This window comes from Myotis daubentonii, chromosome 6, assembly GCF_963259705.1.
Source record: "Myotis daubentonii chromosome 6, mMyoDau2.1, whole genome shotgun sequence".
NCBI lineage: Eukaryota > Metazoa > Chordata > Mammalia > Chiroptera > Vespertilionidae > Myotis > Myotis daubentonii.
The window spans coordinates 30,373,196-30,389,875 of NC_081845.1; the positions used below are offsets into that span (position 1 = coordinate 30,373,196).

The following is a 16,680-nucleotide window of genomic DNA, read 5'->3' on the forward strand; positions in this document are numbered from 1 at the left end:
CATTGTTCTCTCAAACTAAGTATTTTTAAATAAACAGAAATGAAGAGCCAACCTGGACATGCGTATTTGGAAACGTTGAAAACTCTGAAAGATATGCTAAATGATTTAGAAAGCAAGGCCCAGACATCGTTGGATGTCTTGAATGAACCTGCAAAGGTGGAGAAGGCCCTGCAGGAAAAAAAGGTAATATATATTTTAGGTTTTAGAAATCTAGAGTCATTTCTAATATGTCACATATTTTGAAATATATTTTTCAACTATTTAAAAAGCATTAGTCACTTTTGGTCATAATTGGCCAAAAATTTCTTACAATTGGAAGCTACTATAATGTAGCACCTTAGCTAAAGAAAAGATAGTCATATTAAATATTTTAATAGAATGAAAACATTTTTTTCTTTTATTGTAAGTAACTTAAAATTCTCAACTTATTTATAATCTACTAAAATACATTTAACAAAATGAACAATATCAATTAAATTGACGTGTTGTACTTTTTCCATGCTGAGGGAAAATGCTTCTCTGGTCATTTAGGATACATGGCTCTGAACCATTTCATCAGATAAAGCAGGCCACCGAGTGAGCCCCACACCCGGGCCCTCACTGGGTGTGTTATTACAGAGGGTTTAGTGTAGAGAACGGACTACACTACACTACATGTACACTCACCCACATACAACTCATGAAGGGAAAGCTTTAACTTTTCTGATTGTGCTTATTTTTTTGATGATTTTTTCACAGTCTTTGAAAAATATATTTTTATTGATTTTAGAGAGGAAGGGAGAAGGGGAGAGAGAGAGAAACATCAGTGATGAGAGAGAATCATCAACCACCTGCCTCCTGCATGCCCTCTGCTGGGGATTGAACCAGTAACCAGGCATGTGCCCTGACTGGGAATCAAACTGTGACCTCCTGGTTCATAGGTCAGTGCTCCACCACTGAGCCACGCTGGCTGGGCCACAGTTCTTTTTTGTTGTTGTTTTTTTAATTTAATGATTTTTAAAAGGTGACTTTTAACTGTTTATAGCTCATATTATTACATCTGTACAGGTAAATTGTTGTGCATATTGTTAATCTTTTAAAATTTTCTTCCAGGCTCTTGATGAAATCCTTGAGAATAAAAAACCTACGTTATTTAAACTTGCAGAAGAAACAAAGGCTTTGGAGAAAAACGTTTCTCCAGATGTAGGGAAAATGTATAATCAAGAATTTAATGATGTTCAAGGAAAGTGGAACAAAGTGAAGGTCAAGGTTTCCAAAGATCTGAATTTGCTTGAAGAAATTATCCCCAAACTGAGAGCTTTTGAGGTAAATCTAGAGGCCATTAGGAATTTATGTTTATTCCAGGGTAAAAGAGTAGTTATCATGTAAGACTCAAATATCTATTATTTGAATATCTTGCATTTTTTCTACTGCCACATTTATTATGTACTTAAGTAGGGATTTATAACTTGCCTAACAAAGCTGTATGTTTACTGTACTGGAGAGCACAAAGATAAGAGAAAATTACTTAAAAATGGTCAAAATAAAGTTTCAGGGATGAGGAGCTCGCATGATATACAGACTGGTGACTAGATTGCAGGGGTACCTCAGAGTGGTCGAAGTTGCCCGGGTAGCAACAGATACCTGAGTCTTTGAGGCTGGTCTTCTTTTTTAAGGTTTTAGATATTTGGAGTTGAAAAATCTGAACTAGGCCCTCAACAGACTGTGTCAGATTGGAAAAGCAGGTAATTTGAGGTGTATGAAAATTCAGAAATGGGATCCTTTGCTACGTATTAAAATGCCTACAGAGGAAGAAGCAATTATAAAATCCCAGAGGAAAGGATAAATGTGAGCACACAAGGAGAAAATGGTAAAAGTCAATGTCAGAATATTAAACACTTGCCTGTGAGGAAGATGGAGAAGTAGAGTTTCCAAACCTCCTGGTTTTGCAATAGGAAATATCTGGATGAAGAATGATCCCATCATACTCACCCTCCATAGGCTCTGTGTCCTCCTGAACCTCCTTACTGGGTCTTTTGTGTATGTTTTTTTGCACGTAGTATCCCAAAATGTACTTCTAGAACAGAACCTGGCTCAGAGAAGGAACTCCATAAATATTTCCAATGCCTGAAATGAGATCAGTACTAGGGGGCTTAGCTATGGAACTATATATCCCAAGAGAACATATGTAAGAGATTATGTATATTTATATATTTGGATTTAGATCCCAAGAGAATTTGTGTTAAAGGTAATGTTAAAAAAGTGAGAAGATTAAACTGAAGAAAATAATTATTGAGAATGATGGTTTAAAAATTAAAATCAGAGGACATGTAGTAGAAGAGGGTGGGGAAGGCAGTACAGATGAGTGTGAAAGGATCCAGAATGATGAGATGACAGTGGTGACCATTGAACTTGGAGGGAAGCTCTTTGGCCCAAGAATCAATGGACAGGTCCAGTGAATGACGAGGAGGAGAGTAAAGATGGCAAGGGTTTTTTTTTTGTTTGTTTTGTGTGTGTGTGTGTGTGTGTGTGTGTGTGTGTGTGTGTGGTGATGGTGGTGGAGGAAGGAAGTGGTTTTCTCTAAGTGTAAGTTTTAGTTCTATACTGAGATATCATTAGAACAAACCTGTAGTTTCCAATTGGTGTGCTGCAAGAATTCTTAAAACATGCAGTACCTGACCAGTCAGGGGCACTGAACTCTTTTCCCTTAGATTGCAAAGTAAAAAAAAAAAAAAAAAAAAATAGCCAACACAGCAATAGCTGTCCAGTGTGAACAAATCAAAATTATACCTATTTTTTTTGTCAGGTTGGCAAAAAATATATTTTTTGGTGTTCCACCAAAGTTTAGTAATTAATTTATGTGTTCCATGAGATGAAAAAGTTGAAATGGCTGGATTAAATCATTCATTTTGAAGAAGAGTATGTTATGTGTAGCTTAGTATTTTTGACTCACTTAACATTGTGAGTGGATCCATTTCCCCTCGTCTGTCTTCAGTTATAATTCTTTCCAGCTTTAAAAAACAGAATTACCTTTATTCACAATTCTAAAATTTTTGGGTGGTATCCAAGCATTGGATTATCAGTGGTTCTTAGGCCAGGGGTGATTTTGCCCCCTAGAGGACATTTGTTATTGCTTCCAGACAGTTTGTTTGCTGCAACATGGGGGAAGAGAGGGTGCTATTAGCTCTAGTGGTAGGGACCCAGACTGCAGGTGAACATCCTACAGTGCACAGGACAGTAGTGCTAAGGTTGAGCAATGCTGGATTAAATCTTTCCCATCTTTTCAAAAGATCATTGTTTTTTTGTTGTTGTTTTTTTCAAATTTTATTCCTAGATGTAGTTCAGGAAATTCATAGGTGAAGACTAACCCAAATGTTAATCTCCTTTTGACTCTTAAAAGTGTATTATAGGGAGAGGGAAGTTTGGGGTAGGAGGGGTGTGAGTAGTGAGAGATTAACCAAAGAATTTATATGCATATGTGCATAAACCATGGACACAGACAATAGTGTGGTGAAGGCCTGGGGGGGCCAGAGTGGGGTGGAGAGGGTCGAAGGGAAAAAAGGGGGACATCCTATCTAATAAAAGATAAAAAGGGTAATTAACCGTACTTCCGCTACGCTTCCCATTGGCTAATCAGGGCAATAGGCAAATTAACTGCCAACCAAGATGGTGGCCGGCAGCCAGGCAGCTGAAGCGAGCAGGAGGCTTGCTTGCTGCAGTGATGGAGGAAGCCAAGGTTCCCCGCCTGCCGCGGCCCGGCTCTGAGCCTGAAAGCAATAATGTTTCAATTATAGAAGCTAAACAAACCCCAGATACCTGCTTTCAGCTGGCTGAGACCTCAGAGCTGGGAGCGCCAGTGATGGCAACAATGTTTCAATTACAGAAGGTAAATAAATCTCAGAATAAAAAAGAAAAAAAAGAAAAAAAGGAGAGGCTGGGAGCTTCAGTCGCTGGCCAGCCTGAAAACGGCCCTCAGCCCCTCATCTAGGCTGGCCAGGCACCCTAGTGGGGACCCCCACCCTAAAGGGGGTGCAGGCAGCCTGAAAACAGCCATCAGCCCCTCATCCAGGCTGGCCAGGCACCCCAGTGGGGACCCCCACCTTGAAGGCGGTGTGACCAGCTGCAAATAGCCATCAGCCCCTCACCCAGGCTGGCCAGGCACCCAAGTGGGACCCCCACCCTGATCCGGGACACCCTTCAGGGCAAATCAGCCGGCCCCCACCCGTGCACCAGGCCTCTATCCAATATAGTAAAAGGGTAATATGAAAACTAACCCTAACAGCAGAAGGACTGGGAATGACTGGTCACTATGACACACACTGACCACCAGGGGGCAGATGCTCAATGCAGGAGCTGCCTTCTGGTGGTCAGTGAGCTCCCACATGGGGGAGGCTCTGCTCAGCCACAAGCCAGGCTGATGGCTGCCAGTACAGCGGTGGTGGTGGAAGCCTCTCCTGCCTCCTCAGCAGCGCTAAGGATGTCTGACTGCAGCTTAGGTCTGCTCCCTGCTGGCAAGTAGACATCCCCCGAGGGCTCCCGGGCTGCCAGAGGGATGTCTGATTTCCAGCTTAGGCCCAATTCTCCGGGGTGCAGGTCTAAGCCAGCAGGTGGTCATCCCCCGAGGGGTCCCAGACTTCGAGAGGGCACAGGCCGGGCTGAGGGGACCCCCCTACCCCCCCAGTGCACAAATTTTTTGTGCACCGGGCCTCTAGTATGTAATATTCAACGATAAAGATAAAATAAAAAAACAACAACCCTGCATTATAGGGTTAGCTAGATGTGTGCCAACATTTTAATGTGAAATTTAAAGATAATACATGTTCTTCAAAACACAGAAGAGAGTCCTGTGGTTATAGTAATTCAGCTTTAGGCTTTAGTGTGTGGTTACTAATGTAGCAAATTTAGGCACTTCAAGTGACCAGTTGGAGTGCATGCTAAATTTATTTCCATGGAAAATATCCCACATCAAACACATGTCTCTTGATAATTAGATTTTTTTATTTTTACAGTAGCAGATTTGTAATGTCCAGTTATTTTTAGCTTACTTTTTGTCCTAACTATAAGATTGTTGACAGTGTCAGTATTACCTAATTATACAACTTTCTTATTGAAATATACATTTTTAAATTCTAAAGAACACTTATAGTCCTTTATTTGCTTTGAATGAATTGGTTGTTACTTAACTACTTAGGGAATTCACTTCGGGAAACTTTTAATGTCCACCCCCCCAAAGATAATTACAATAAATATTCATTTTGAGGTTAGCCTTCATTTCCCCTTTTTAATGACCTGATTTATAATATTTTAGTTCTATTTGTCTTTAAGCAGTGAAGCACAGTACTTTTTTATTCAGTTCCAATTTATGATAAGGTTTCCTAGGAATGCAGTGTATGACTTGTTTATTATGAAAATGCATTTTAAGTTATATAAGTTATCCATGAATAACGCTCATTGAAGCAACTGAATAACAGAGAAGTATTTAGAGTTAGCCCTTAGAGTTCCCTTTCTGGCCCAATACCATTTCCTTTCCTGGAGGCAGCTAACATTAGCAGTGATTTTTGAAGGAGGTTAACATATTCAAAGTAAAAAAGGAAAGTTCATGAATATTACTAATTCGAATCGTTCTTTTTCCACATTCATTGAAACAACTGATATTGAATTTCATGAGGGGCATTGAAAAAGATAGTACTCCAATGCACGAGCCTCGAGTATGAATTTTTGTTACTCAATAATGCCTTTCATTGAAATGCCTTTTGTTGAAATGTTGACAGCATACTCATAGCTATTGCTTACTTTTTTCCTACCATCCTACAATACACATAAAGAGTTCATATTATTTGTTTATGTGCAAATTTTAGTTTTCTGTTTTGTTTTGTTTTTGTCGGCAAATAGTGTTTTCCTATGTGCCTGAATTTCCTTTGTCTACATAGCTGGTTCCTTTTGCACAGATCGAGAATGGGTCTGCACACTCTCAGCGATTTTCAACCTTTTTCATCTCATGGCACGCAAACTAATAACTAAAATTCTGTGGCACACCAAACAATATATTCTATTTTTGGCCAATCTGACCAAAAAAAAAAAAAGTATAATTTTGAGTCATTCACACTGGATGGCTATTGTTGTGTGTGCTGTTGTCATTTTTTAATTTGACAATCTCAGGGAAAAGAGGTCAGTTTCATGTACTTAATAGCCAGGTAGTGCTCCTTTTAAACATTCTTGTGGCATACCGGTTGAAAATTGCTGTTCTAAGGGATAGTGTTATGCTCAAATACATGCTTAAATTTTTCTTTTTCATCTATTCTGTGCCAAAGTAGTGACCTCAATTCCTGTAATTAAGAGTTAAAATGTTAATTGGTGCATTTAAAATTACCTCATGGAAAGTCCTCCCACTCCTACTAGGCAGCAAAACATTTAAAAAATCCACAAAAGAGGTAATTTGTTATTGCCGATTTTACTGACAAGATTTCCTTATGAGTGATGGCAATGAAACATGATAGAATTCTGAGGCTGCTTATCCCCAGCCGTAATACATTTGATTCAGGGGCTGAAAGGTGCTTCTTGTTGTTTCCTTTCTGCTTTTCAAGATCTCCTGCCTTGTGGTGTAACTGTGGGACCATGAAACCATCCTCAAGGCCCACACAAAACTCTGCCTTAAATTCCCCGCCACTCCTGCCTCTTTGGACCCCACCGCCAGCCCCTTCCAGCTGTGTGCAGGCTCTCACGTCACCTCCTGCCCTGACAGTCTCATCACCCTTAAAATCTGACTGCTGCTTCCAGTCTCTTTCCTCTTGAATTCTTGTTCCCACTGGGGCCCGAGCTGCACTTCTGGGAAGGATCTGGTTGTCTTTCCAGGGTAATACAAAGTGTTTTCCCAAATGTCTTGTCGAGCCTGCCTGTTCCTTTCCCTCAAATGCTGCCTGCATTCTCCTTTGTGAGCTGAGCTGGGTCAGGAGACAATGTGGTGGTTTCAAAGACCACCCTGGACAATTGCCTTTCTCTGGAAATGTCCCTCACTTGCTGGGAATTTCCATCCTTCTCAGCTCATACTCATCCTTTAAGAGAAAGCTGCTTCTACAAGCAATCTTGAATCTTGCTTACCACAGCACCCACAGCGGTCTTCCCTTCTCCATGATTCTCTGTTGTTTACACCTTCAGATAAACCTTAAACCAGGGGTGGGCAAACTTTTTGACTGAGGGCCACAATGGGTTCTGAAACTGGACAGAAGGGCCGGAACAAAAGCATGGATGGAGTGTTTGTGTGAACTAATATAAATTCAAAGTAAACATCATTACATAAAAGGGTACGGTCTTTTTTTTTCAATAGTTTTATTCATTTCAAACTGGCCGGATCTGGCCTGCAGGCAGTAGTTTGCCCACAGCTGCCTTACACCATCTCAGGCCAGCCTTTATTACAGCCTTTATTACTGCTAGACCTGCTGGTCTGTCCTCCCCCAAGGCATGCCTTTTTTGAGGATAGATATCAACCTTGTCTGGCCTCCAGCAAGGAAGCAGGTGTGAATGTAACTACTTTGAAGGCACATTCAGGCATCTTAGCCATTGTTCCTTCCTAGTGAGGTTGGATCTATAAAACCTAAATGGCAGGACACCTGTGCAGTCACACAATTTCCTCAGTGGCTGAACAGTCACAGGCACACAGTGAACAGACTGCATGCTGTGCTCTGACCCAGAGGGTGGAGGGGGCGTGTGGCGCTCTGAGACATGCAGAAGCAGGCTCTGACATTACTTTGGGAAGCATTTTAGCATAAAACCACAATGCTAACTACTTCCTCAGAGTAATGTGCAGTATGGCTGATTTAACTCTTTCAAGATAATATATAATTGAAAGAATTATTTCAGAAGGTTTTCCCCCCTCATTTTGAATACATTTTACTTCATTTTACCGATGCATTCTAAACCTCAGATTTAGGAACTTTGTTAGTTTCAGATAAGAAATGTAGCAATGTCATTGCTAGTCTTCCTCAGGAAATGAGGTCATGACACTTGTGTTGTAGAGGTTAATGAATATTATAAAACCAAATAGAATAGAAGCCTTCTTACTTTAAATTACTGTTTTAATCCTGGTTTCACAATTTTTTTTTTCTTATGTCTTGGCTTAGAAATTGACTGCTTGAAAGCTGTGGAAATTATAAAAGATGGGGGAGGAGCAAAAGAAAATGCCAAGAATTTAGCTGTAAACAAAATCTCAGGGAGGTGATTGTGTACCTTGGAATCTCACTGTCTTCAATCCAGAGTTGCCAAGCTTCAGAGTTCCTCCGCCCTTGGCTCAGGGGCTGGGCTGGGAGAGGCCGTGACAGGGTAAAGGGATTGTTTAGTGACCTTACATTCCTTTTCCGTGACCTACAGCAGGTGTTACCCGTCCACATGCTTACAGATCCGTGCTTTTGAGTAGGAATGGTCAATGCAGAATTTTGGCCCTCCTAACTAGAATATTTGATGCTTTGCTTTTCAAAACTACCATATTAATCATTTTATATTTGAGAATGTGTGAGTATAAATAGTAGTGGGAAATGGCTGCTCTAGATGGTACTTACTGTTTACATGTTTTATTATAGAATTTAAAAAAATTTCAATTACTGTTTACATTCCATATTCTGTATTAGATTCAGCTGTACAGCGGAGTGGTTAGACAATCGTATACTTTACACAGTAGTCCCCCTGATTTTTCAAGTGCCCACCTGGCACCATACAGAGTTATTACAATATTATTTGACTATCTTCTCTGTGTTGTAATTTGCATCCCTGGGACTATTCTGTGATTACCAATTTGTATTTCTTAATCCCTTCACCTCTTTCATCTGCCAGCCCCCTCCCCTCCATCAACCATCAGTCTATTATCTGTATCTATGAGTCTGGTTCTATTTTGTTTGTTTCTTTATTTTTTTTTCTTTAGATTCCATATATAAGTGAAATTATAGGTGTTTGTCTTTCTCTATCTGACATATTTCACAGAGCATAATACCCATGCTATCACAAAAGGTAAGATTTCATTGTATTTTTTTTTTATGACCAAGTAGTATTCCATTATGCATATGCACCACAACTTTTTTATCCACTGATCTACTGATGGGTGCTTTGGGTTGCTTCCTCATCTTGCCTATTGTAAATAATGCAGTTTACAGTTTTTTTGCACGTGCAATAATGACAGACATTTATTTAAGAAATATACTAAGTTTTTAAATGACTGAGGTCCCCCAAAGAAGATAGGACATTAGAAATTGCCTAATCTAATATACAGTATATTCATATATTCATTGATTCAATGAATATGTTCATATTCTGCAAGTGGATGGAGGTGGAGAAGACATTAATGCTCCTGTTACATCAGAAGCTCACAGTGTAACAGAGCAGTGATTTTTAACTGGACAGAGAAACTCTGCATGTGAGCGCTTTCACTGTTTCTGTCCCCTCTTTGCTGAACGATTGAATGAAAGATGAGCTGACTTTTGGTATTTTTAAAAAATATTTTTATTGACTTTTAGAGAGAGAGGAAGGGAGAGGGAGAGAGAAAGAGAAACATCGATGTGAGAGCAGAACATCTATGATCGGCTGCCTCCTGCTCGACCCCACCTGGGATGAAGCCTGCAATCCAGCCATGTGCCCTGGCCCAGAACCGAACTAGCAACCTTTCGGTGGACAGGATGATGCCCCACCACCTGAGCCAAACCTGCCAGGGCTTGATATTTTTTAAATCACAGGGAATATTATGACAAGTGAAGTGAGGCAATGTTTTTCTTCCAAGGAAAGAGGAGCCGTGGGAGGGCAGAGCAGAGCTCCCTCTCTGGTGTTAGCAGTGGTCTTAGTGACCCTCCCCCTGGTGTGGCTGGCAGGGGCAGTTATGTGATGCTGCTCTCCAGGTATTTTTAAAGTCGGGCCTTTCCTCATTTATTTGGCTTCCTTCCGCTGAGCTGGATTCAGTCAGGAAATATCATAAGTAGCAGTTCTTCAAACTGTTATTTTTAAACAGTTACTTTTCAACAGTTATATGACAGAACAAGCATTACTGTTGGCAGTAATTTAAAAAACATTAAACACCCTTAAGCAAACATGTACTCACCCTTGCTTATTTCTGTGGAGTCTCCAATGGGAATAAACACCAGAGTTTGGAAGTGGTAACTCTTATGGAGCTAACCTTGGTCCTAAAGCACTTAGTTTTGTAGATCTTAGTAATAATAGCTACCTTTTATTGCATCCCGGCTCTGAACCTTTGCAAACATTACCTGTTTTTCAGGAATTTTTCAGGCAAGGTATTTGTTATTTTTCCTATAGGCTTCTGCTGCTCAAAGAAGAGAAATTAGAAAGTTGCTAAGCTTGGCGTTCAGACCGTAGTCTTCCTCTTCCTGGGTGCACGCTGTCTCCTAGGACTCAGGATGGTCGAGGGCCATGTGGGGCTCTTGGTTGTAAAAACAGCTTTTCAGATGCCTGTCTGTGGTCAGTTGGTCTGCATGGCTGGTGCCTGTTGCTTTCCTCTTTCTTTTTCCTCGTAGTGAAGTGTATGCAAGGATGGGCGTGTGTGAATTGGGTGTCTCCACATGGTCTGTGCGTGAGAGAGAGGGAGGAAAGGTGGGGGTTGATGCCATAAAAGTTCCCTCATGCCAGCAACAGGGATCGTGCAGGCCACTTGCTCCAGTCAAGGCTGACTGTGACTAAAACTTCCTTGCAGCATAAAGCTTCCATGCAAATGTCAAAAAGCCTTGGCCCAGGAGACTGTCAGTTTCCTTATTCAAAACTAGATTTATTGAATTGTCAGTTATATGGCAGTAATGCTCTTGCTAATCTTAAAACATTCGAAATGGAAATTGACAGTACAAGAAGTGGCAACAACTTAAATGGGCAGGTCGACTTCTTTATGAATTCTATAGGAGTTTCATACTTTTCTCTCTTCTTGTTTTTTAGATTTTTTTTTATTGATTTCAGAGAGAAAGGGAAAGGGAGAGAGAGATAGAAACATCAATGATGAGAGAGAATCATTGATCGGCTGCTTCCTGCACGCCCCACACTGGGGATCGAGCCCACAAGCCCGGGCACATGTCCTGACTGGGAATCCAACCCTGACCTCCTGGTTCATAGGTTGACACTGAGCCACGCTGGACTCTCTCTTGTACTTTTGTCTCCTTGCACACCCCACTCCCGCTTGTCCTGACCATGTCTTCCTAAGCAGTCTTCTGTGGTAAGATCCTCAAATGCTGGAGCCAATACAAAGAAGAGATAAATCACCAAAGCAAGCAATAGCAAAGAGTAAGAGTAGCACGGGCCTATGGAACAGGAGCAGGCCGGCGAAAGAACAGAAGGAAAGGGAGCTGTGGAAAGTGCGCAGTGGGATAAAAGGGCTTTCACAGCTGTGTATGGAAAAGGGAGGAGGTGGTTGTGCAGGGTGGTATAATATTAATAGAGACAGAAAGGCCTCAGTGTATTAGCACGTGTTGCTTTCCATCTTCATCAGAGAATGGCCCTGCAAACTAGAAAGTGTGGAATAGTCATTACTGAGAATGCATTAGAGCCTGAATTCTGAGTTAGGTGGAAAAACTACACAGATCCTTCAGATGCCTAAATCTACATCCCAAGTCACCTGGGATTTTTACCCATGATCTCAAGGTCACATCATGTATTTTGTAAGAAATTACCAGAAAGATGGAGATGGATGAAAGTCCTAATTAAAGGGGAACATTTTTTAGAAGTTAAAGACCTGAAGTAAGATTGATGTTGGTTCTTGGCTGTAGATAAATGACCAACCAGAGGTCTCATATGTGCTTAGCAAAGACTGTGTGGTTGCCAAGAATCAACATGGACACCACTCAGAAGCCTTGCCTAGACTCATTTCCTTTAAGGACTGATTTTATTTTAAACTTATTTTTTTTTGGAGGAGGGATATTAGATTATTTGAATCACAGATTCATAGAATCACACTTCATGTTTGCTCATTTAGTTCAAATAATGCTACAAACCATCATTTTTGGCAAGCCTAGATTTCAGTAAAGTATTTGAGAAAATCTCTTATAGTAACCTTATGAGAAGGAGATGGAAAGTTAATTGGATGCTAATATTAGGTTGACTCCTATATTTTGAAAAGTAAGCTGAAAATTTGTTGAATAATGAATGACATGGTGTCCTCACAAGGGAATGCTCAGGTAGGCACTGCCATTATCTTTATTTTTTACCAGAGAAAACCCAACTACCCCCCAAAAATCAACAGAAAAGGAATACTTCACTCTCAGATTTGCAAGTAAGAGAGACCTGGGAGGGTTAGCTGATAGGAAAGTAGAGAAGCTAGGCTGGCCGGTGTGGCTCAGTGGTTGAGCTTCGACTTATGAACCTATGAATCATGCAGGAGGCAGCCAATCAGTGATTCTCTCTCATCATTGGTGTTTCTATCTCTCTCTACCTCTCCTTTCCTCTCTGAAATCAATAAAAATATTTTTTAAAAAATAAAGTAGGGAGACTAAAAATTCAAATCATTTTGTGAGTTAACAAGGCAAGGTTTGTTTGTAAACATCAACTCCTAATTGTAAGCCATACAAGATAGGGAAAATGTAATTTTGTAGAAGTTATGGGAATTTTGGAGTTTCAGTTAACCATTTTATGTGTGAAAAATATATCTATAAACAATCAAATAAAAGACAAAAGAAACAAAACAACCCTACAGTAGGAAAAATAAAACTTAAAGAATTTTAGGTGGCATTTCATGACTGTAATTATCTGCAGGTGAAATACCAGTTAGCTTCCTTTGTTGTCATTCAACCCAACATTATACGAATACTCAGTTCTGTGTGGCATACATGCTGTAAGGACATTAAAAAGTTGATGTAGTTTCCAGAACGTGTTGATCAGAGTGGGGAGGGCAATACTTGGATATCATGTCCTAGAGCCATCATGGAAGGAACTGGGAATATTTAACCAATGGAAGACTAAGGGGAGGCATGGTGGTTGCCTTTAAATCTGAAGGTATTTTTTGAACCAGGATAGAAAATTTATATTTGTTCCATGGGTTGGACGAGAAGCAAAGAACCAACGAAGGTGCAAGGAAACAAAGTGAGCTTACTACAAAGGAAATTAAGAAGTCAGACTGACCGATGGTGTTATGGGAGGCCTTGGAAGGAAATGACCATTACTTTTCTCCAGTGGTAGAGATCAAGTTGGACCTACTGACGTGCATTCTTTCAGGGCCACTCCCAATGTTGCTGCCTCTGAAGTCTCTTTCCCTCTGCAGAACATTTCCTTTCTTAATTGTTTTAGACTTCCCAGCACCGTACACAGCATCAGGCTATTGTGGGTATTAGTATGTTGTGGATGAAAGTGTGAATGAAGCTGGGCAGCGGACAGTCCTGGGCTCTCAGATAACAGCGTCCAGCAGAACTAAGAACAACCTGTTCCATTCCCTCCACTATGCTCTTTATTTATTTCTGCTCTGAGTAGCCAACTGTAGAAGAAAACTTGTTCTAAATTGTGTAAGGACAAAAGATATTTCGCTGTTTATACCGAGAAAAGCATTTTTCCCCCCTGTAATTTGAAGTTTTAATCATAGATACCACTGACATTGAGGCAAAATAGCTTGGTTCACTGGGGAGTGTTTTGAAATTTCTAGAATGATCAGGAAACTGTCAAATCATGGGGAATCGAGTTATTTATGAAGAAAAATTATTATTTTTAAAATTGAAATATTAAAAAAAGAAATAAGTAAATGAAAATGATGCTATCAAAGTTTTAAACAAATGTCTTTTTTTCCCGTAGCAATAGATTTTGAGATGCAGTAGGTTGGATGTCACTGAGTAATATCCCCCTTTGTTATTGTGTTCCATTAGGCTGATTCGAAAGTCATTGAGAAGTGGATGGAGGGTGCGAAAGACTTCTTAATGGAAGAGCAGGCTGTCCAGGGAGATGCTGAAGGGCTACAAAGGCAGCTTGACCAATGCTTGGTGAGCCCTGCTGACCTAGGGGACCTGCTGTTGTAAATAACATGTTCTTCTTTTCCTTTATTATTTGCAGCTATTATTAACATTGTTAGAATATGATATGACAGTACACTGAGATAAAATATCTTTCATTATAAAGCTTTCTTTGCTTTAGAGTTAATAAAAAGTGACTGATTATTTATATTTTATTTTTGGCCATGGTTATAGAAATTTGGATAGAGAGAACAAGAGCTGCCGTTTTATGCCACGATGACAATCTTAGTGTCATAATTACCAATTGCATATTGATTTTATTGTGCCACATGGTGAAGCATTAAGAAAAACATACTTAATAGTTGAAATTTCCCGGTAATACTGCATACAGTTTATATTTGGTGAAATCATTAGGCTTCTCTAAATTAATTAAAAGTGCTATTTCCTACTAAGAGTCAAGTATTTCCAGTCTAATTTGGCAATTGTCTATATGAAGCACCCAGGTGAAATCAATTTCTTAAGGCACAATATTTCTGAAGCAGTTAAACTTTTGCGTCCCAAACGTTCGTTCTTACAATATTTGCAGAGATAAAAGCAAGCTATAATTATGGCATACACCTCTATGGAAATGAACTCAACAAGGTCTTAATTTATGTGTTCAGGCTTTTGTTAATGAAATAGATACAGTGGAATCATCGCTGAAAGACATGAAGGAAGTAGAGACACACCTTCGAAGTTGTCCAGTTGCTGGAATCAAAACCTGGGTGCAGACTAAACTAGTTGACTACCAAACCCAACTGGAGAAATGTAGCAGGGAGGTAAGTTTTTCAGCTTTACTGTCTGTGTTTTTCAAGAGGTAGATTCCATTGATAACATTGACTGTTATAGCCCATACAGTCTGAAAACCAGAGAGCATACTAATTGTCCAGTTTGGCTCCTCAGTGGGAATGAGCTTGTTGTGCTTAGTAAAGAACAAGAAAGACACTGCAGCTGGGAGGTAGTGGGCTGGAGAGCGGTGAGATGTGAGGTCGGAAGGGAGTTGGGCTGTTTATGGCCTTGGAGACAAAGGTCGGGGATTCTGTTTCAAGGATAACATCACACAGAAGGCAACTTGTAGAGTTTTGAACAGGGAAGTGACATGTGATAGGTCTTTTAAGATCACTCTGGATTCATCTGGAAAGGCAAGAGGTCATTGCTGCCTTAAGCGAGAATGGCTCCTGGACTGGGGAGATGGTGGTGGAGGCCATGAGAAATGTTAGGTGTGGACTGCGGTTTGTAAGTAGAGATGAGAGTCTGGTAATGGCCTGGAAGTGTGATATAAGAAAAAGTGAGCAGTCAAGGACAGGCTAGGAATTTTGCAAAAACGTTCACTTTGTGTGAATTGTGGTGCCATTTACTGAAATGGTGGAGACTCAAGGAGCAGAAGCTTTTGTTGGAGCAGGTGACATGATGATTTCCATCTGGAAGGGTTCAAGTCGAGATCCTTATTAGACATGCAGGTGGAGTTCTTTAGCACTTACCTCTGGAAAGAGGAAGGGGCAGAGGCTAAGGATGCTGAGAAGGGAAGGTTGGCCAGAGGAGAGACGCCAGGAGAGTGTGAGGTCCCGGAGGCGGGTGGAGAAAGCGCCCCCAGAGCCAGGTGCTGGACTTGACAAATGGAGGCTTTTAAAGACCCTGAGAAAGTGACTGTTGAAGTGGTTTGGAAACAGTGACAGTGCAGAATGTTGAGGAGAGAACGGGAAGTGAGGAACGGGGACAGCATGTATAACTAGCTTTGAGACATTTTTCTATTCAAGAAAGCAGAGAAATGGGGTGGGTGATGTGCATAGGCATCCAAGGAGATGTTTTTGTAATTTTTAAAAGTAATAGATACTATAGGATGTTTGCATGCTGAAAAGAAGGACCTCGCCTAGAAGGAGAAAATAATGATGCAGAAGAGATTGAGGGAACATAATTTCTGAAGTGACGTCTGTGGTTATGTGTGAGAGGGAACGAGATTTACTCTCTAAGTGAAAGAATTGCTGATGCAGAGTTTCTCCATGGTAATGGGAGGGAAAGTGACTATTCTGATTGCTTCTCTTTTGTTAGTGAAACAGCAGTGGTGTGAGGAAAGGGTAAAAAATGAGAGGAGAAAATGTGAAATACAGGAATATTTCACAGACAGTCCTGCGGATAGTATATCTCTTAATACAATGTTTTTTGGTTAATGTTTATCTAAAAAATTTATATTGCATCCTTGAGTATTTTCTTTATGGTTTCCCCTCAAGTTGCTTAATTTGCATATGTTTAAACTGAAAGAAAAGTTGAAATAATGGTACAGGGAGCAGCCTCATAATGGTTTCTGAAATTTGCCCGTTTTTAATGTTTTACCATGTTTGCTTTCTCATTTTATCCCCTGCTCTCTTACATGCATACATACATACATGTATATTTCTTTTGTTTTTGGTTAAAAATGTACTTTTGACAAGGATTTGGAAATATCATAACACTTCACCCCTCAATGAGGACACTATTACACAAAACCGCCACACCATGACCATACTTAAAAAAATATTTTATAATATCGTAATAATAAAAGCCTAGGTGGTCCTCACACTGTCACGCTGTGATGCCCTCACGCCATCACAAGATGGCTGCGGGCCGGTGGCCGTGTGCCGGTGGCCGTGTGCCGGGGGCGGGGCGGGGCGGGGCTTGAGGGCGTGCACGAGGGCGCTGGAGGGAAGTTGACCGGGAGGTGCACTGGGGAGTCCCGCAGGGCGCTGGCCGGCAGCGGGGCAGGACTTGGGGGAGTCCCGCTGCC

At 40.7% G+C, this 16,680-nt stretch overlaps 1 protein-coding gene across 7 annotated transcripts in view; it reads left to right on the forward strand.

The window, feature by feature from the left end:
• Positions 1-16,680, forward strand: part of UTRN (utrophin) — a 446,319-nt gene that overhangs the window by 146,859 nt on the left and 282,780 nt on the right. For all 7 annotated transcript variants that reach the window (XM_059700586.1, XM_059700589.1, XM_059700588.1 and 4 more), the window contains 4 exons: positions 38-183; positions 1,093-1,305; positions 13,797-13,910; positions 14,543-14,698. In XM_059700586.1, coding sequence (XP_059556569.1) covers positions 38-183; positions 1,093-1,305; positions 13,797-13,910; positions 14,543-14,698 — 629 coding nt within the window. The remainder of the gene's footprint in view (positions 1-37; positions 184-1,092; positions 1,306-13,796; positions 13,911-14,542; positions 14,699-16,680) is intronic.